General features: G+C 32.9%; 2 protein-coding genes across 3 annotated transcripts; both read right to left on the bottom strand.

Annotated features, from left to right (window-relative positions):
- Nucleotides 1–3,263: 3,263 nt before the first annotated feature.
- LOC148202793 (uncharacterized) lies at nucleotides 3,264–9,501 on the bottom strand. The gene is made up of 9 exons (XM_088110765.1): nucleotides 9,152–9,501; nucleotides 8,240–8,437; nucleotides 7,698–7,795; nucleotides 5,858–5,945; nucleotides 5,572–5,775; nucleotides 4,880–5,136; nucleotides 4,099–4,189; nucleotides 3,799–4,012; nucleotides 3,264–3,671 (listed from the first exon to the last, which is right to left on the bottom strand). Exons 1-9 carry the CDS (start codon nucleotides 9,317–9,319, stop codon nucleotides 3,457–3,459), a joined length of 1,533 nt encoding a protein of 510 aa, XP_087966891.1. The 5' UTR covers nucleotides 9,320–9,501; the 3' UTR covers nucleotides 3,264–3,456.
- Nucleotides 9,502–10,830: 1,329 nt separating this feature from the next.
- LOC124821205 (3-ketoacyl CoA thiolase 1, peroxisomal-like) lies at nucleotides 10,831–19,002 on the bottom strand. 2 transcript variants are annotated; one of them, XM_088110764.1, is made up of 14 exons: nucleotides 18,835–19,002; nucleotides 17,690–17,763; nucleotides 17,238–17,322; nucleotides 16,920–17,046; nucleotides 16,663–16,761; nucleotides 16,510–16,577; nucleotides 16,299–16,406; nucleotides 15,913–15,990; nucleotides 15,704–15,836; nucleotides 15,507–15,603; nucleotides 12,231–12,354; nucleotides 11,751–11,859; nucleotides 11,425–11,508; nucleotides 10,831–11,052 (listed from the first exon to the last, which is right to left on the bottom strand). In XM_088110764.1, the coding sequence occupies exons 1-14, from the start codon at nucleotides 18,940–18,942 to the stop codon at nucleotides 11,006–11,008; spliced, it is 1,341 nt and encodes a 446-aa protein (XP_087966890.1). In that variant the 5' UTR covers nucleotides 18,943–19,002; the 3' UTR covers nucleotides 10,831–11,005. The 2 variants fall into 2 exon arrangements, with proteins under 2 accessions (XP_087966890.1, XP_087966889.1); XM_088110763.1 differs by lacking the exons at nucleotides 15,507–15,603; nucleotides 15,704–15,836; nucleotides 15,913–15,990; ... (5 more) ...; nucleotides 17,690–17,763; nucleotides 18,835–19,002 and adding an exon at nucleotides 12,929–15,499.
- Nucleotides 19,003–21,244: the final 2,242 nt, after the last annotated feature.

Raw genomic sequence — 21,244 nt, 5'->3', positions numbered from 1 at the left:
CATTTTGAAGCATAGTTGAAGGCCCAAACCACCATTGACGTGGGTTTTTAGGGGGTTGTGCGAGAGAGAGGGTTGTGCGATGTCATTCATGGAACCTCCAACCGTCGTTCACTTAACCTGCAACTGTCGTTCTTCGTTCTTCGTCCCCATTCATTTTGCTGCAACCGCCGTTTCAAAGCATAGTTGAAAGTCCAAACCACCATTGACGTGAGTTTTGTAAGTTCTTGTTGTTTGTTTCGATTTTTCTTTGTTATTGTTGTTGGGTTATTTTGAGTGGTTTTCAATTTTTTTTATCATTTTGGGTTGTTTTGGTTCTTTGGGTGTAAAGTTTCAATTTTGACATGCACAATCATTTTTGGGTTGTTGTTCGGTTCTTTTGACATATCTTTTGTACATTATTTTGTTTGACAACAATGGATTTTGACATATCTTTTGTACAATGTTTTGTTCCACTAATAAGAGTTCTCTTTTCATCATGTAGGTTACAGGAAACTTGACACCCTTTGCAAATTTCCCACCTGAAACTGATCAAAATTCGTTCAAACATAAAATAATTAGGACTTCTGTGTTTAATAGTCTTTATTGTTTGTTTACTGGTATTATTAATATGGTATATGTATAGTGTAGGTGAAGTGTAGGTGAAGTTATGCATCCTCCTACGCGAGAGAAAGGGTTGTGCGATATCGTTCACCGAATCTCAAACTGTTATTATTCTCATGCACCTTCAACTAACGAGATGCATATGCCACTGGTCTCCTATCTTGCATTAACACACATCTCAACCCTTGATATGATGCATCACAGTACACCTTAAAAGTTTTCTCGGTATCTAGGATCACCAAGATTAGAGCAGATGTCAACCTCCTCTTCATTTCCTCGAAACTTGCCTCACACTTATCCTTCCAAACAAACGGTTGATCCTTATGGGTCAACTATGTTAATGGTCCCATTATCTTCGAGAATCCTTCCACGAACTTCCGATAATAACCTGCCAAACCTTTTAAAGCAGTTCGCCAAAAACACAACGACCATTAATAAAAGGATACATATCGAGCTGTAATTTTGGTAATTTCCCTAATAACAATCAAAATTATAGGTTCAATATGTTTCTTAACTATTGGACATAATTAGACTGATGCTAATTAAAAGCTCACTCCAAAACATATAAATACAAGTTTAAGGTAAGGAGATAGATGATTACATTTATGATGTTATTAATAACTAACTCTGTTTACCAAATAATCATCAATTGACTTAAGCATCATAATACCTTTTGTGGATAATCTCGCTATACGATTTAAAGGAGAAAAGGAACGAAGACTTAGATTACAAAGGAATTTAAAGTTTGGGAAGAGTTTAGCGTACAAGATAATTGAAATCAACCTTATTACCAAAACAATAATGCTAAAATCACTTTTAAGCTATTTTAATTTATTTAAAAATTGTTTTAATATTAAAACATATTTAAATCGAAAATTTTGAGTTTTAAATGGTTTTAATTGATTAAAGATCATTTGTTATATGATGCATCTCATTGAGTAAGCTAAATGAACCAAGTCATAGTAAAAAAGTTTCATTTTAATTATTAATAATAACTTTTGGTCTAATGTGGTATAGTAATAAGCACTCAATCTAACAACAAATAAATTCTATAATCTTTTAAGATCAAGTCTCTAAGTTAAAAAGAAATCCAACTTCTAATTTCTTTTCCCGTTTGTCTTTGAATTAATACGAGGAATGTAAAACCACAACCAACTTCAACTTATGTCTTTTTTGCAAAGCCTGTTTCTAGCAACTGATTTAGCAAATAAATTATGTTTATAACTTCGCCCGAAATGCTTTCGGCAAATCTTTATCATGTAAAAAATACTTAGTTACGCTATTCTTCCTTTCAACAATGTTATTCAATTGAGGCATGTTGGGAGCTGGCTATTGGTGTTTTATATTTGCTTTTTCATAAGAACATGTTAAAATTTGCAAAGACTTATTCAGTGTTCTAGTGTCACGTTTGATCATTTGCATTTTGTGCTTTCTTTGAGTTTCCGGCCAAGCTTTGGGCTTCCAAAAGTTGTTGACAACTTTAGATTTAAACTTCATAAGATAAACTCAACGTATTCTTGTGTGATCATTGATGAAAACAATCTAACACTAACATTAAAAATTGGTGTAGACCCTCCAACATATATATTAACTATATTTGTGGAACCCTCCAAGTCGAATTTTTTTGGAAAAGATATCCTTATTTGCTTTATATTGGCATGTAACTTATTCAAAGAATTCTTTTAATTGAGAAAAACTTTTAGCGAGATTGTTTTTCTTCATAAATATTTGAACATAGTGATGAGAATGTCCTAATCTCTTACTAGTAATGAACTGCAACATAATTCTTGTTCATGAAATCCAAGGTAAAACATTTGATTTTCAGTTGAGCTTTGAAAGTTTCTCAAACTTATAAATCTTTTCTATCTTCAAATAACGCTAGGAAACAATGAAAAGGTTTTTATTTATTTCATGAAAATAAAAAATGCATATTATAAATTAGTTTCGAAATTGTGACATTTGTATACTAATAATAATTTCACCCAGTCTTGTAAAGATCTCACCATCATAAGTCATACGATGTATACCACCATTATCACCAAAAACAACTTTTTGTACTATTATTTGTAACAAAACATGATACACCAAACATTTGCTTCTCTTGATTTTATTTTCTTGTTTGAGGCTTAAAACCTTGTTTTCGACGTCAAAGTTCTTTGTCAAGATCAAATTCTTTTAGAAGATATTTCAATTCATACAATTTAATTAATGATCACCCTATTACACCTTGAAGTCATCATTACAACATTTCGGGTGAATTGGTATCTGTTCCGGTTCTACTAACACGCATAGATGTAATCAAGAATAGGTACTAAAGTTGTCTTGAGAAGAACAAGTCATTAGAAATTATTATTTAAAAGGGCCTAATCCTGTAATTAGTGTTTGGATTGTAAAATGGGTTAGAACATGGCAGGCGAAGCTTTCAAAATCTTTGCATCAGCCAAACATAATTTAGACAGTTAGTTACCTAATATTGAAGAATTCACTGAACTTCCTTGAATTGAGATCCAAAATCTACTTTCAACAGAGTGATAATTTTTCTTGTAAACAGAACGCAAAAGGGCTACCACACCACTAAACATGTACACATCAACAATTCATTCCAACTTGGACTACTGCAAATGACGGCGAATAATTGATTAAAAATGTGTAACACGAGTGCATATCTAAAATCTCTTCATATATGATAGACTGAATTGAGGAATTAAAGAATAAATCGGTTGCAAGAATCAATTTATCAGGACAAACTTGCCCCAGTCACTAAGTCTAAAACCGACTTAAACTATAGCATAGTTGAGTGGAGTACCATTTTTATAATTATACTGTGACTATTTACAAATAGGAACGTATAAGTGTTCAAGCAGCATTCATTGAGGTTGAAATGAGAACGTGAGCTAAAAATTGCATTCCTTCCTGGATTTTGATTACTGCTGTGGTTTGATCAGCTCGAAGGTTCTCAGAGAAGGCATTGGCTTTTTCCTGAACTGATGATGCGTGGGGAACAACTGACTGAGACTCAGAAGTAACAGCTTTAATGGCAGCTTGATAGGCCTCCGCTACATCAGATATGCCTGATACATGCATGCCAAATGTCAAATGATAAACGGCTATGAGCAGAGAATAATGGAAATTCAAGGCATACAAATATAGCAGAATACTTTAGTTTGACTATAATGGTGGAATCAGTAAACAACCAACCTGTAATAAAACTGTTAGAAACTGCTTCCACATATCCTATCATTGTTTGGGCATTTACTCTTATGATATTCGCTTTTGCAGTAACGTCTTCCGGCCACTCAATGTGTGCCTTATCATCATCTGCTTCATCCTCAGTCTTATTGGCACGAGAAATGATGGATTTTCCAAACACTAGAAGTTGGGACACAGCAAAACAGCACATTTCAGACAGTCTCTGCAAAGAAAAGAAGCCCCATATTATTAACTTTTACGAGAACCTCATGTGATAAGAATAATTTTTTTCTATATTATGTACCGTACATGAACTCCCTCAGAATGAAGTGATTCCAATCTTGCAGTAGTTCTCAGAACTACATCATTAGCAGCTAGACCAGTTAAGGTATTAGTGAAACTGCAACAAGAAACATCAAATATAGCATATAATATAATGAAGTAAGGAGGGCTTCCTTAATCTATATATGCCAATGGTGAACAAGCATAATGATCAGACTGCCGAAAATAACCAGGATCATAAACTGTAGGGGGTTAAGATATTGCGAGATGTAATACTGTATAAAACCATTTAAGCTTTTGGAATAGTTTATTCATGAGAGCCTTCTATGGCCAAGTGGTTTGGACTCTGTCCTTGCTTACCACCCTCCATTCCAATAACAAAATTATAGATGAAGTGTAGCTGTGCATTATCATCCAAGGGGCTCTTGGATATAAGGGGATGAGTTGGATGTAAGTAGAACCATTCATGGGTCTTCATCTAATGGCTTAAGCTTTTGGTATAGTTGGTTCATCACACTTGTAGTAAAGTGATAGACAAACAAATTTCAAACTTTGTTTGCTTTTACATATGACCGTATGTATATGTTATCTGTCTTATCCTGCATACAAACATCCAAATTAACCACATCACGTAGACTTTCTAAATTCGTACATTGACACACTTGCAGATAGAACTTTAACAAATTTTCCTTAGGATCATAGATATGTAATATTTTAGTATATGATGAATAGACCACTTTAAACTCGATTTTATGGCAACAGTGGTAGGTGAATAAAATGTCAACAATTATGTGGGATGTTAAATTACCCTGCGGCCATTTCAGCAGCCTTGCCAACACTTGAATCGTGTAAGTTCTTCATCTCATCACTGCTTCCTTCATTTCCTCTCTTTATCGTCTTGCCTTTGTTTGAATCACTATTATTACTATCAATTTCAGCACTCAAATTAAAAATTTGTTGGACCTCTTTAAGCTTCCCATCATATATAGACTTATGTTCAGCTGACAACTTAACTTTTCTTCGGTTAAATAGCATGGCATAATGACTAGACAAAGCCTCCAGTTCCTGAGTAAGGCAAAAGAAAACATTTTTAAATCACAATCTAAAACAACACAATTTAACACATCAAGTGTTGAAATTATAGGAATTAAGAAGGAGGAGGGAAAAAGTGAACAAATTATTAATGGTATGCAGTGATATGGTTACAAAAACAGTCCACCAACCCTCTTCATACTAATATTAGATTTCTAATTCTATAACAAAACAAGGAAACAAATCATGAAATATGAAACCACTTCTATGGGATTTTTTTCCAATCAGGAGCTCTCATCCAGAAACCACTTTGAGCCCCCTGACTAATTCAAGGGATGGACTCAATTAAGAAAGCAAAGACCTCTCCTAGAACATATTTCACTCATTCATGAGTTGAAACTCCAGAATACTCTTAAAGACGCAGAAATTATATTATGAGAAAATTTCTATATCTGTTAACAATAATACCTCCAATTGCTCTGGACCTCCATAAATGTAAAAGCATCGATCAAAAGTCACTTCCTCTGATAATTGATCCTCGTCATTTTGTTCTTCACCTGGTTTTTTATCCTTCTCAACCTCAATTCCAGTTTCATTGATTAATAGGTCCATTGTCTCCTTACTAACATATTCAAGCACTTGCATTCCCTTTGCAGTAAAAGCTCTTCCTGTCTGTATCACAATGAACAAAAATATGCATGTATATCTGTAATTATTCATAACAAATATCAAATGATGAGAAAATTTTCCAAACCTCTAACAGAGAAGATGCATTAGAACCTGCAGCTCCTGGCCCATCATGCTGTGAAGACCCTGAAAGGTTTGCAGCAGAATTTTCGAGCCTACAGAACATAAAGACATTTAGCTTCATAACCTTTAAACAGAAAGTCTGTTATATGACAAGAAGCCACCTCATATTTTATGCAAATAGTGAAGCATTCTAAAATTAGACCATGATAGGTAACTTGCAGGATTATAATAAAAAATTAAACATTTTTCTTAGTCAACAATGTCAGTCATAAATTAAATATAAACCAGACAGGAAGAAAAGAAGAGAAATTAAAAATATAGTATATTTGAATCAAGCAAAGGTAGTGGAGTAGTTTTATGCAATTACAATACAGATATATCTGTACCAGATATTTGAGGAACGCTGAAAACCTGTATTATCAAAACGGTGTATTGATAGGACGTGGTAAAATAAAAATATTATTAATGAAAGTAGAGAGAGCCTAAGCTCTTGCAAAGATCCACCAAAACGTAATCTCCCAAAGCAGAGTGTGAATGAGCACATTGTAGAATATCCATTTGAAAATTAGCTTATATATTGTTAAAAGCATAATACATCATTCCATTCAAAATGACAATAAGAAAAATAAACATATATACACAAACAGGAGGTTGCATTTAAAACATAAATAAGAAAGTGGGTCCAGCATAAAATGAACATGTGTAGTGCCTCTTAATATAATAACAGCCAATATCTAAATTCCAAAAATATCATGGAAGAATATCCAGCCCAAAGAAAACAAAAAAAAAATAATTTATATGCATTATCAGTATAAAATATTTACATTTTCAACCAACCAGAAATAAATGTTTGTATGCAACTTTTAATATAATCAAAGTAGAAGTCAATAAACTTATCATGCATGACAATTTGTGATTAGATGACAATGTAAAAACCTTACACTTTTAGAGCCTTGACTATTCACTCAAAAAAAAAAAGGGTAACTAGTAGAACCCACATCCAAAAACAAAAATGCAAAAAGAAGTATGGCATAAAGAACATACAGCCAAGGCATATATAAATATTTCAGTCCAAGTCACCCAAAGAAGATGAAGATAAAAATGACATAGAAGAGAAGATAGCAAGCAGGTCAAGTAGCACGCAGAGAAATCCTCTACCAGCAAAACCCAGACCAAAGAAATGAAAACAGAAAGAGCAAATGAAGGATGATGAGGGGAGATTTTTTATTTAGTAAAGATTTGACGGTCATTTTCCCCATAGAAATGACAGCAGAGATATTTCAGCAAGGCATGGTAACGATGGCAGCAATCTCTACTCGCTATCAAAATGCCTCAAGCAATTAATAGCCAAGCACAAGGGCCAGTGCACCACTAAATGCTATAAAGGTCACTGGAAAAACTACCATTCACAATTATGAGTTTATCAACAAACAAGGCAGTATTGTAGATAAGGTAACATGATGGATGAGTAATCATAAGATAGGAAATATATTAGAGAGAGAGTAGAGGTGGAATCTATTAGAAAAAGATGGTATAATTGAGGTGAACAGAACCAATTTTATTAACTACTGCATACTAGGATTAACAACGGTAGCAGTTTGCAGGTTCTTTTGTCCACAGTGAAGAATATATTGGTTCACTTCTTAATTCATGTTTAAGAAAATTGCATAATACCATACCAACACTAGTCGCATACTCACAAGTAGCATACATGCTTATTTCCATCAAAATATCAACATATCACCACCAGAACGATGACCAGTTACTAGACATACAAAACAACCTCTACGTGGGTCAATGCTAGAATAAAAATTTAAATAAACAAATATAGCAATGAATTATACCGCTGAACAAAATCAGTGCTCCCTCTCCAAGCATTTCCTAAAGCACTCCAAGCTCCAGATGCAAAATTCTCCACAGAGCTATCAAAAGCTTTCAAACCCTATACTCATTAAGTAGCTTGGGTATGAGTGCTTAATGTATGAGTACAGACAACCGAAAAGCATAAAATTTGCATCCAAAAGCACAGAATTATTATTCCTAGGTAGTCAACTGTCCCCATTAAAAATATTATTCACTGTTACTCAAAACCCATAACAATAATGAGACCAAATCAAACCTATAGGCAAGACCCATAGAAGCATATTCTAGAAGCTAGATAGTACTAGTTTCAACAAACAAACAGCAGAGAAATATCCGTGTAAAAGATGAGCAAAAGGATAGTGAACAATGAATAGGAAATCTGCATATTTGCCGAGGCAAAGACATATGAATAAATTAGCATAATATGCAAAAGACCTAAATGGTCAAATCCAAAAATTATAGCATCCAAATTGCAAATTAACCCACCCCAACCCCCCAAGGAAGTTTATCTTTATGTGCTTGCCTGGCTAAGTAGTGAATCTTCACTAGCTTTCTCCAATCTGTCCAGAGCAGATTTTCGCAGTTTGGTATTCTCATTGTCACTTTCCTTCTCAGCTGCAGAATCTTCAGTCCCTTCATCCTCTTTGGAAGATTCTGAATCTTCAGCTTCATTTTGCAACTCCGCAATGCCCTTAGATGCTGTCTGTGCAACTACAGCAGCCTGCATTTCAAAACCACATTGATTCATAACAAATAATTTGATACCTTTCTAATGATTATTCCTAATAATCTGCCAAATCCAAATAATTTCGAAAATATTAATGCCTCTACTTTTTCATTCAATATTATCAATTTTAAGTAAATAAGATATGATTTATTAGAAGAATAAAGCATTAATATCATTCCCACGCACAACCATATGGGCTCCAATTGAACATCACTCTTACATAGTCTTCTTCAATCATTCTTTCCTAATAATCCACAACAAATAAATAATTTCCAAGACATCAATACATCCACTTCTTCATTCAATATAATCTATTAAGACAGAATTCATTGGAAACATAACATCAACCCCTTTTCCACGTACCCATGTTTTACTCCAACCAACAAAAATCCTTTTATTGTCCCCCTTCGAATATAATAAAATCTAAACGCTGTGAAAGCCAAATGTTGAACTTGAGAATTCGACACTGTTAAACTCACTACCTAAATTAGTAAGAAAAAAACTGTCAACCAAAAACAGCAAATGCAACGCATTAAGGCCCAGTTGCATAATAAAACTATTCCATAAATTAAAACAATAACAAAAAGGAAAAACCACACTAAATAACAGAAATCAACAACAAATTCAGAGATTGAAACAAATGCGTTGGTTGACACCAAAAATATTAAACAAAATGGCACATCTCTTTTATGGCGTTTGAAAACGCACATTGCGAGAGATCTCTTCGGCGGCAACAGCGGCAGCTTTCTGAAGATCGGAGAGAAACGAGAACTGCATAAAGCCCCACCCTCCCGACGACGGTTTTGGCGGTTGTGATTCTGGCGCAACCTCCTTGTCGTCGTTTTGCTTACTCTCGGACTGAGTTTTGTCGTCCATATTTTTTTTCTTTGGTGGAGATTCCAATGAGAGATTTTCGGGAATTGGTGAAAGAATGTGAACTGAGTTGTGGGATTGTTGTTCCTTACGCTATGGTATTTCGATCTGTTGTGTGTTCTGTCTTTTGGGATTTGGGTGGAAGATGAGACTGTGTTAGCAGAGCAATGCCAGATGTCGTTTTCGATCTTTTAAGCGTGTGAACGACCAAACAAGAGCACGTCGTTTTTACGTTATGCTCACTGTTTTGTTAAGTGAGTTTTTTGGTGTGTATAATTAATTAATAATTAATTAAATAATAATCAACTTTAGAATTACTGTGTGGACATGATATGGACAAGTTCAGAGAATATATAATAGACTGGTTTGTTTATTTTTTAAATAAAAAATTTACTTTCTTATACAGTATGCGTGTGTTATTATTTTTATAATAATAAAATAGTAAAAAATTATAATTATAAAAATAAATATAATATTTTTTATAATTTGATTATATATCATTTTTATTTATTTTGTAGACATTTTTATTCATTTTTAAAATAAGTAAATTTAAAAAGAAAAACTAATAAATTTTAAAAAATGTCACCTAAATATAAAATTAGTAAAAATATAAATATTAAAGAGTTTTCAAAATGTTTAAGACTTCATTTAAAAATAGACAAATGTAACAATGCAAACACATAACTAATATGATGATCATCGTGTTTGCTTTTCCATGTATAATATCAACTTTGTATCGACATAATCGTGAGAATATCAAAGTATCAAACCGAAATTCATGAAACTAAAACTTGGATGACATCGATAAAAACGTACTCACTATTTTTAGGTGAAGTTTGAAATACTATAATTTTATTAAATTGTTTTAATAAACTTTTAAAATGTCAAATTGCATTATATCTTCCCCGAGCTAAATCAAAGTCTATCAAATCTCAAACACAACTTCTTCCGTTAGAGAACGTCTTTTTATTTATATAATTTTAATTTTTTTTATCATTAATAATTTTAATTTTATTTTAATATAATTTCTATTATTTAAATTTAAATTTATATTAAATTTTAACACAAAGACAAATTAATAATCATATATTTTTATTAATTAAAATATATTTTTAATCTATAATACCCTTCACATCATTCACATGTTCTTATCAACTTTATTTTCAAATCTCTTCTTCCATTCCTTCAAATTCTCTAATTTATTCACTGTGTCTAGTCTATAATCTAAAAAATCTACCTAAATCTTAATGAGAATTGAAAGTGCAATTTATTATTTAATAATGATGGTAATAACATATCTTGTCCGCCACTATTTTGTGACATTCCCATCATAACTGAATTCAAACTAGACGGATTTTTAAATAGTCCATATTATGAGAATCTATTGTTTGGTATACACAATTTTTTTTGTTTACTCTTCAATAAATAACTATTTATCAACTTTATCAAGTGAATTTTAAATTTAACTATTTTTTTTTAATTTAACTATTTATAATAAAATATTACTAACAAAATAAACAAAAATAATTTATAATAAAATTATAAAAATAATAATATTTATTATTATAATTATAATTTTATTATTTTTTATTATTAGAAAAAAAAAGTGAACATGCAATACATTATTTTAACTAGTGTTCAACAACAAAGATCTTTATTTATTCTAACCATAAAAACTTGCACAAATCTTCAATAGTCTCCCCTTTCAAATACAGCAGCAGCTCCCATACCAGAACCTGAAATTATGCACATTTCAATAATGTTACATGGAAAGGAATAACATTACAATAGAAGCAAATAAGAAAGAAAATGAAATAATTTTCTCTCAAGCTAATTTTTGAATTATGGAAGAAACCTATTTCATTTAGGTTCTCCAAAAACTAATATTAAACCAGACAGCTATACATTTGCCAGGTTACGAACATTAACTTACAAGAAAATCTGAAACAAATTTTCCATTGTGTCCAACAAACCTTGAAATGATTTACAAAATTAATCTCCCAATTTTTGAGTGATATGAATCAGTCACAAAACTAATTTCTCAAAATATACAATTGTTTTGACTTGTATTTATAAGATGGAGAGGCCATAAAGAAGAAATCACCTACCTATGCACATGGAGATTACACCATAGCGACAATCCCTGCCACGGCGTTTCATCTCATTCAACAAAGTTGCAACACATCGTGCACCTGTCAGAAAATGGCAGCATGAAAATTCACCAACAATGTCGGCACTAGGTTCATGATAGATGAACAGAATTTATCTGTTCAACTGTATGTGTAAGATTTGTTTTGATTGTAAGATGAAATATACATGAGTAAACATGTTACAGTAATGAAAAGATGTGCCTCCATGGAGATTTTAGCATCTTCTTCCATTTAATAAGGGGCAAAAGGAAGATAAATTTCTGATGAAAACATCTCAACATCACCTGTGGCGCCCAAAGGATGTCCAAGAGCAATGGCACCACCATTAACATTAACCTTTCTGGGATCAAGTCCCAATTTCTTGCAGCAATAAACATACTGTGATGCAAAGGCCTACAAAGCCATTATATTGATAAATACTTAGTACAACATTAATTGAAGTGACTTGGCTATGAAAACATGTACAAGAAGAGTAGTTATTAATTAAGACCCTATTTGAATAAACTTTTCTTCTGAACACTTTTAGAAGAAGAAAATCAGAGAGTAAAATAAATTTACCTTCTTCCATAAGTGAAAATCAAGTAGTGAACTTTTATAAAAACTGTCATTTAACTTCTCCCACAGGTAAGATGTATAAGTTGACTTCAGTTTATAAGGAGTTAAATGCATTTTACTTCCTTATTTCTTCTCGTAGAACTCTTAAAATGTTCATAGAAAAGTTTGTCCAAAACAATGTCTATAATGACAACTCTTAAAACTTTTACCTCATTGATTTCATATAGGTCAATGTTGCCAAGTTCAAGACCAGCAGATTTCACAGCGGCTGGGATGGCAGCTGCTGGGCCAACACCCATGACTGCAGGATCTACTCCAACAGCTGCGAAACTCCTGAAAATTAAATTCAATTGTGAGACAAATTTCAATTTTACAAATTTTAAATAGAAAAAAAAAATGAATTAGGTTCTGTCAGAAACCTGATTTAGTTATCTGTCCATGTCTGAATAGGTTTCAAGTAAAATTTGAGTTACTGATTTCACATATCCTTTCAGCATATAATATTCTAATATAAAAAATGTGAAGCACATGGCTTCAACCCTTGAGTATCTTATATTACGGTCACTTTTTCAGACAAATTTACCCAATAAGTATATATATATATATATATATATATATATATATATATATATATATATATATATATATATGAATATTTTTCAATAGCTTCGCCTGCAGGAAGCCAAATGAGAGTATTTATTGAACAAGGATCTCAAAAACTTACATTAATCCAGGGAAACAACTAAAAGGCTAACAGATAAGAAATGTCTGAGCATTCAAGCCATTGATATACTATTCAAAAAAATCTCATGCCACTCTCTTTATTTGTCCTGGTTTTGTATCAAATGGTTAAAATAATGTGTAACAATGCAGTGTGCGCACACAAATAAGAGGCTCATGCATTTACAATTTTTTCATAAGATCCTCAATTTTCTCAGCAGCTTGAAACATATTTTTCTGCTTGACTTCATCCAACAGCAATTGGCAAGTTCTGAATCTAGGAATTATATCTTGATCAATCATCTCCTCAAACAGAGAGAACGCCCAATTGCATCTATCTCCTCTACAAAGCCCGTGAATTAGCAGCGTATAGGTTGAAAGATCAAGACTGAGATGATATTTATTAATCATGTCATTTAATATATCATTCAACACACTATCTATTTTTCCAGTTCTAAAGCAAGACTTGATCAATGGGTGGTAAGTCTGAGCATCAGGCTTACAATAGTCTGAATTTTCCATCTCCTTCAGTATTTCAAAAGCTCTCTTTTCTTGGGCATGATAACAAAACATAGAAATCAATGAATTATAGGTGGATGTATTTGGAGAAACACCAGCCTTGGGCATTTCCACGTTGAATACATAGGCAGCATCATCTAATCTACCTGCTCTCCCCAATGTATATAAGAAAGAATTGAAGAAAAGTGTATCAGCCCTACATCCAGAAGACCTCATTCTCTCAGGTACTTTCAAAGCTTCCTCAAACTTTTCAGCCTTTGCCAGTGCACTCATGATAGTAGTATAAGTTATCACATTAGCAGGGCACCCTTCAGCCTGCATTTCATCAAGAAGCTCATACACCTTGATGAAATTCCCTTCTTGACAGTAACACCGAATGATTGTGGAATAACTTATAACACAAGGGCGACAACCATATCCTTTCATCTCTTCAATTGTCCAATGTGCCTCGTCCACACGGCAGATTTTGCACCATCCATGAATGAATATGTTGAAGGTGTGAGCATTAGGAGCAATGTGCTGCTTCAGCTCCAAGAAAATTTCACGAGCTTGCTCCACAAATTTCTCTTTGCACAGGGTATCAAGCAACAAGTTCATGGATTCTATGTTCTTCTCCAACCCAAGAGCTTGCAAATCATCAAATATCTTAACTGCATCTACCCACTGCCCTGCCCCAACAAACCGTCTCATTACCTTAGCCACAGTATTCATAGTGACCAGACCACTCTTACGCATTTCATCTAACAAATCCCTCAACTTTTTCATAACCTTCATTCTACCCAATATATCGACCATCATATCGTATGACTCCGGCGAATGTCTAAAGCTCGACTGTGAACCAGCCCATCTAAATACACCCAGTGCAGATTGCCAATCATCCCTGTATCGCTGGAGCAATAGGTGAACAAGGTTTTGGGAGAGGGGTATGGCACCACAAGTTTCATCATTCAAGAGGGTGTGAAGAGCTTCTTCCTCACTGCTTCCTTTGCCAAGTTTCACAGTGAGAATAGCCAGGTACCTGATAAGCTCTTCTTCACATTGTTCTTTATGAGAAAAATATCTAGTTCCTAGAGAAGAACACAAATGCCTATATGCATAACATATGCAACGGGAATCACCAACAATAATAGCACGATATAATACGGAATGCATCCGGATGAGTTTCAGAAATTTCGAAACAAACAATCAGGAACTGAATTAAGCTTCACAGTGTGGAATAAGTGGACTCGGTTGCAGAATCGACAGAATCGTATGAGCTTGCGAGTTTAGAAGCGTTTGTGCGAGTTCGATGGACGAATTTTTTTAATCAAAACGAAGTCATATGGAGAGGACGAACTAGATTAGGGCTCCCTTGTGTTTAAACCCCTTTTTCTCGTGCATCAACCTCTCTCATCTTCCTCCCACATCAGATTAGGGTTCGAGTCTTTCGATTCACACTCTCTCACGCAGTGTCTCGCGCTCGCCGTCAACAACGTGGTTGCCATCGTTGTCGCCTAAGTCGTCATCGCCGTCACACTCAGTCGTCTTCGCCGTCACACTCAGTCGTCGTCGCTGTCGCGCTCAGTCGCCGTCGCCTCGAACATCGTTGGCTGGGTCATCCTTGACTCGCACATTGTTCCCAGTCGTCTCTCTTTTCCTCCTTCTACACTGTATAAGTTTTACTTTATATTATAACCATAATTAAACCAGTGACTTATTCGGCCCCCTTTTAGTCACTGTTAGTTAGCTTTTAATTTTAAAAGCAATTTTTGCATATTTATAAAATATAACATATTTTAATTTTGTAGTGAAAAACTAATATAATTAGAACATAATGTCTAGGAATAGTTGTAATTATACTTTACAATTTGAATTTATTTATTTTAAGTATTTTTGAGTTGTATAATTGTGTATACTTAAATTAAAATATTATTTATTTAATTTTTTTATCCAAGTAAACTTTACGAGTTTACATGTAGAGTCTACGAGTAGAGTTTTTTTTTTTTTTTTTTTTTTTAATTTACATAAACTTTCTTTCACAACCTTATTTCCTATACTTGTTTTTTCATAGTTTATGTTTACTTTTTCAGGAAGTGAATTGACTTCCAAGACTCTATTGTAGTTGGTGTTAAATTAATCAAATTAATAGTTCAAAGTGCAGCTTCCATAGAGACATCGAGTTTGGATAAAAGAAAACACGTTTTCCACCGCTAAATGCAGGTGGTGTGCACATTATAGGATACATGCAGATCATTGTTATTGTTTACCTGAAGATTCCAAGAATAGGAAGCCCCTTTTGTACAGCCACTCTTCTCTTCATGAGGAGCACAGCTCCTGCACCATCACTGATTTGGCTAGCATTCCCTGAAATTGAAATAAAAAGAAAGATTGAAAACAAATATATTCACAAGGTAGAAGATTTCCCCGAGAGTAACAAAATTAACAAAAGATAGTTCTTGAATACCAGCTGTTGTCGATCCATCTTTCTGGAATGCAGGCTTCAACTTTGCCAAATCCACTATATTTGTGTTTGGCCGGATACCATCATCAACAGAAACAGTAATTTTCTTCTCCACTCTAGTTTTAGGGTCCACAAACTTCGAAAACAAATATCATTAGTAGTATAATATATTTAATACTACAGGAATGATCATTTTGGCCGTTGATGCTTACCTTTGTAGAAACTGGAATGATTTCTTCTTTGAATTTACCGGATGCTGTTGCAGCTGCAGCACGCTTGTGAGACTCAACCTAATTATACAAACTAAAAGTTCAAGCATCCTAATAATCTTTTCATACATATGTAGGATCTGTTTGGATAAACTTCCCTACAAACACTTAAGATAGAAAAATAAAATAAGTTGCTCCATAAGCTAAAACTGCTTATGCAAAAAACTAATTTAAAGAAACTCATTTAGTTTCTACAACAGATTTTCAGCTCATGCTTGCATAAGCTAGTTTTAGCTTTTATGCAGACACTCATTTCTTCTTTTAAAATGCTTACAGAGAAATTTGCCATAACAAACCCTTAACATATTAAATAATTGTGTCATACTCACAGCAGCTTGATCTTGCTCTAGCCTTGTCACACCATAGCGCTGTGCTACATTCTCAGAAGTTATTCCCATAGGAAGAAGACAATCCCGGGCTTGTGCAAAGGTTTCTACCTGTTAATTAATATAATGAAAAATCAAGTTAATATAATGAAAAGTCAAGCCAAACATGTCTCAAAGGAAAAAGTGGAATTCAAAATATACAACTTCTCCATACCTTCGGGTTAATGTTTCTAAGCCTATTCACAGTGTCATGTGACATAGACTCCAATCCAGCCCCAATACCTGCATGATATATTAGGAAGATTAGGCTAAAGAAATAACCAGGCCATGGAATTTTAATATAAAGTTTAGATCAATTCATTCTGACCAATGTCATAGAAACCAGCTTTTATATAAGCAGCTACATCGGCAACTGCTTGCAGTCCAGATGAACATTGCCTATTGACAGTTCGAAGAGGCACAGTATCTGGTTGAAAATTGAATGAGATCCATAATATATTAGAAATCGTGCTAAAATAAATACGAGCCACAAGAATAATCATATGAAGCCACCTCAAGAGGACTTCTACATTCAGTAAAATCAATGATTTCGTACAGCATATCAATGAAGACTGTAAAATGTACCTGGGAAACCTGCATAAAAGGCAGCCATTCTGCACTCAATTCCTCTATCTGATCCAGGGGCGAGTACTGTACCCACAACAATGTCTCCAACTTCTGCTGGGTCTACTTTTGTTTTCTCTATCACAGCCTATAGGAAAACTCAGTTTAGGAACCACAGAACAAAAGTGAAGTAAAATAAATAAACCAATGATCAACAAAAGTAGCTCAAAATATTTCAAGGTTGCCATGTTCCAATCGTAAACCATTATGAATGTTCACTAAAGCATTTTTTATCCTTACTAATATTATTTCCAATTCTTGAATTATTCAAAGAATTACCTTCAGAACTGAGGCAAGAAGATCATCTGGAAGAGTATCCTTAAAGCTTCCACGTTTTGCTTTGCAAATGGCAGTTCGATATGCCCTGGTTATTGCAGAGAAATTAAAGCTAAAAGGTTCAACAATCTCATCAATAAAATCATAGAGTAAATACTCAATTTTATCCCTCAACGATATATCATTGATCAACCTAGTCCAAGTCTTTGAATGATAGTAGGAAAATCACAAATGTATCCTGAGTTATACTGCTAAATTGGTTTTACAATAAAAACATCCAAACATAAAACAAGTCACTTCAAAATCAACTTTAACCAAAAACTAGCAACGCTAGCTCTAACATTTAACAATACGAGAATAGTCATTGACACATACATTTCAAGGACTAATTGGATTACTACCACAAAATAGAGAATTAGAAATCACACAAATAGAATTTATATAGGCAAACTTACGCTACAATCACCACATCATCTTCTGATCCACCCCTTTGCCCATGTGAAGAATTCCCAGCAAAACATGATGAAGCCTAACAAGAAATGGAAAAGAGACTTCAACAATGTAAAGCATTTCCACATATACTTCAGAGAGTAAAAGTTGGTTCAACAAATCCAGCATAAAAAAAACTTCACAAATCTACTACTCTCTAACATTTTTGTTTCTAATTATTAAAGTATAATGCAATTTCTAGAAGAATGTAGAAAGCTCCTAAGATAGAGGAATTGAAATGTAATATAAATTCTAGAATATTGTAGAAAAGTCTAAGATAGAAAGAAAAATCAAGAATATTCTACATAGGTAAAAAACTAGAACATTCCACGTAAGTTGTGGCTAAAATGTTCTAGAATAATCTATGGGTCTATAAATACCCATAAACTCTACCATTTGTAAGATGAAGCCAACATCTACTACAACTAAAGACAACTACAACACTTCTTTCAAAAACAAAAAAAAGATTTAAAAAAAAAATTTTTTTTTTTTGAAAGAAGTGTTATAGTTGTCTTTAGTTGTAATAGATGTTGGTTTCTCCCTCAAATGATAGTACACATGGGTATTTATAGACCTCATCTCTATTTCATGACTATTCTAAAAAATTCTAGCTAGAACTTCCGTAGACTTTCTACCTACGTATAATTTTCTTGATTATTTCTTTATATCTCTACATTTTCTCTACCAGATCAACTACTCCTTTCACAACCTTAAAATACTAACACTAATACACTATCTTTTATGTTAGAATTTATCGAATATTACAAACTTTTGTCGGTGGTCCCACATATAAAAATTATCCTAAGATCTTCAGTTAAACCTTCAAAAGTCACAACAAAACTGAACAGCAGTCAGCGAGCAAGAGATCAAATTTATGCAGTAACAATACATTAACAAATGGAGTAATAAGGTAGCTTAATGTAAAGTGGTAGGGAAAGGAAGAAGAGAAGATGAGTTCAACTTTTCCACTAGCATTTGAAGATATAAGGTAAATTTAGTGAGTTTGAAAAGAAAGTAAGAGAAGTTATGATTTCAATTCACCTGACAAAACAAAATAGTAACCACTTGAAAAACAGGGAAATTTGAAAGAAAAAACGAAACACCCACTTACTGAGAGATCTGTAGATTGATGATGGGCTTGGCGCGAAAAAATCAAACTTGAAGAACTGGGTTGAAGATGCTCAAGCAGTACCCTCTGTCTTTGAATTGCTTTCTCCATATTTGGCCAACTGTACTATCTTGTGTTTGTTGGGTACTGAATGGTCTGAGAAACAATTGCACATAACAATTATATAATTGTAGAAAGTACAATAAAGTTTCAGTAATGCGGGCGGGATAAAGAAGGGAGAAATTGACTTGAAGAATGTTATCTTTCTTAGAAAATTCTATCTTAAAAGATTATTAGAAAATTCTCTCTTAAATATTTTCTTTTTCAAGTAAGAACATAAAATATATTAAATTCTTTAGTAAATTTAAATCAATTTATCGTGTATCTTAATTTAAAAAATAATGGATTTTTAATAGAAACTAAGTTTATAAATTATATTTACCTTTTAAAGTTAATTTTATTTATTTAAAAATGATTTTTGTGCATCACATGTGGGTTGTTGGATTGGAAATGCCTTACCAATTTCGTACAAGCAACGTGAAAAACGCGACCTCCGTCCAAAAGTGATCATTGACTCCACCAAGAAAGAAACACTCAGGAAACTAAGGTTGTCTTTGTCGTGGTGAAAATATGGTCAAACGAACGTGAATTTGTTCACAGATTTATTTTTTTTACTCAATTATCAATTACCTTAATTTGTTTTTTACCTTTTACGCATTTTAAAATTGATATTGAAACAAAAATGTCTCATCAGTATGAAACTCCAACACATAAAAAAAATTAATATAATTAGTTTAAAAAACTATATCAATTTATTTTTAAAGTTTAAAAAGTAAAATATATCAAAAAATTTGACAAGTCAAATTTAAACAAGACTAAAAATATATTTAATTTTAAATTTAAATAATTTGTATAAGTAATACTATCGATAAATCTTAGAAGTGGCTTGCCCCCTAATTATATATATATATATATATATATATATATATATATATATATATATATATATATATATATATATATTATTTGACATTAAAAAAAATGAATATTATATAAAGGTTATGAGACACTTCGAAATATTTGTTGAAGATTTTTTACTAAGATGATATCTCCACTTTTAGTTATTTGGTTTCAATTTTAATTGAAATTTTTTAAATAGGTTTTTAATTAAGTCTAATTTTTTAAAAGATATTTAATTAGGATTTTTCTATTAGTATTTTACTAAGATGTTTAAAGCACTACATGTCAATTTGTAGTTTTTTCTTTTTTAATATTTTTGGTTTAAATATATTTTTTCGTTCCTATTTTCATAAAAAAATCTTTGCACAAAAAGATTGTTATCCAAAAGCTTTGAAAAAGAGGTTGAAAGATAAGAAGACAATATTTAAATGTTTTCTCAAAGTTATTAGCTTAGAAAGACCTTTCTTCTTAGCTCTTATCCTGTTTTGATTCTCCTTACTTTCTTCAATTGCATGAACTTGGCAGCTTGCTACTTTAATTCATTCATGCTTGTAAGTGATGTCATATATAAGTCGTTCGCAAAAGGACTTAGTCTAAGTGTCGTGATCATACAGTAAAGAACCACCTTGGGGTTGGGGTTTCTAATCTTCAAAGTCACTTTATTAAACCTTTTAATTAAGGTTTGTAAAGACTCCTTTTTTTTCTTGGTTAACATTTAAGAGTGTAAGAGATGTAAGGTGATGATGACGACTTGTGGTGAACTATGTTGTAAAGGATGACACTAGCGTGTCGAAATAGTCTATAGAATAAGGGAAAAGACGAGTGAACCATTCCAAGGATGTCACCTTCAAAGTATTGGCAAAAGCTTTGTACATGACAACATTGTTAGTCAAGTACAAACTAACTTGGGTAGTGTAGACGACAATGTTCTCATCTAGATTAGTGTTACCATCATACCGGTTTAAGGTAAGAGCCTTCCACTACTTATGAACGAGGTATCAATGATATCGTTTATGAAGGGATGTTGGATGTTCCCTCCTACTACTGAGGAGGGTTTTGTCTTGGGGGTGGATTGTACTTGCTTTCCTTTTCATTTCCACGAATAAGGTCGGTGTGAGTTGGAGTTTTCTACACCAAAACCGTGTTATCAAGGGTTTATTTCTCCTTTCCTATGCTAGCCATTATCTCATTCTCGACCTTCCTTTTCAGCCTTGTAGTTTCCTTCATTAGGGCATCCATTTCCTCATCACTTTTTTTATTAAACTCAGCAAACTTTGGTTGCATCTTAGCTAGGCTTCGAGGATTGCTTCTCTTTTCTCAAACTATCATGCTTCTTGTGGAAACCATAAATGTTTTTCTTCGTAAAATACAAGTCAACCCCACTATGGATGTCAATTGTTCTTACAGTGCTGAGTAAGCACCTTGTAAAGACTTTCACAAACTCTCCAAATGC

Source organism: Vigna umbellata, chromosome 3 (assembly GCF_029865625.1).
Source record: "Vigna umbellata cultivar VRB3 chromosome 3, Vumbellata_1.0, whole genome shotgun sequence".
Taxonomy (NCBI): Eukaryota; Viridiplantae; Streptophyta; class Magnoliopsida; order Fabales; family Fabaceae; genus Vigna; species Vigna umbellata.
Note: the sequence above shows the minus strand (reverse complement) of the source record. Positions and strands in the feature narration are given on the sequence as shown.

Coding starts and splice junctions, on each gene's coding strand:
- LOC148202793 (XM_088110765.1), bottom strand. CDS start 9,319: ATGGACGACAAAACTCAGTCCGAGAGTAAGCAAAACGACGACAAGGAG. Junction 8,438..9,151: donor CCGAAGAGATCTCTCGCAAT/GTGCGTTTTCAA, acceptor TTTGAAATGCAG/GCTGCTGTAGTTGCACAGAC. Junction 3,672..3,798: donor TTCTAACAGTTTTATTACAG/GTTGGTTGTTTA, acceptor TGCATGTATCAG/GCATATCTGATGTAGCGGAG.
- LOC124821205 (XM_088110763.1), bottom strand. CDS start 14,412: ATGCATTCCGTATTATATCGTGCTATTATTGTTGGTGATTCCCGTTGC. Junction 12,355..12,928: donor GAGGATCTTATGAAAAAATT/GTAAATGCATGA, acceptor TTTAATTTTCAG/GAGTTTCGCAGCTGTTGGAG. Junction 11,509..11,750: donor ACATCCTTTGGGCGCCACAG/GTGATGTTGAGA, acceptor ATTTTCTGACAG/GTGCACGATGTGTTGCAACT.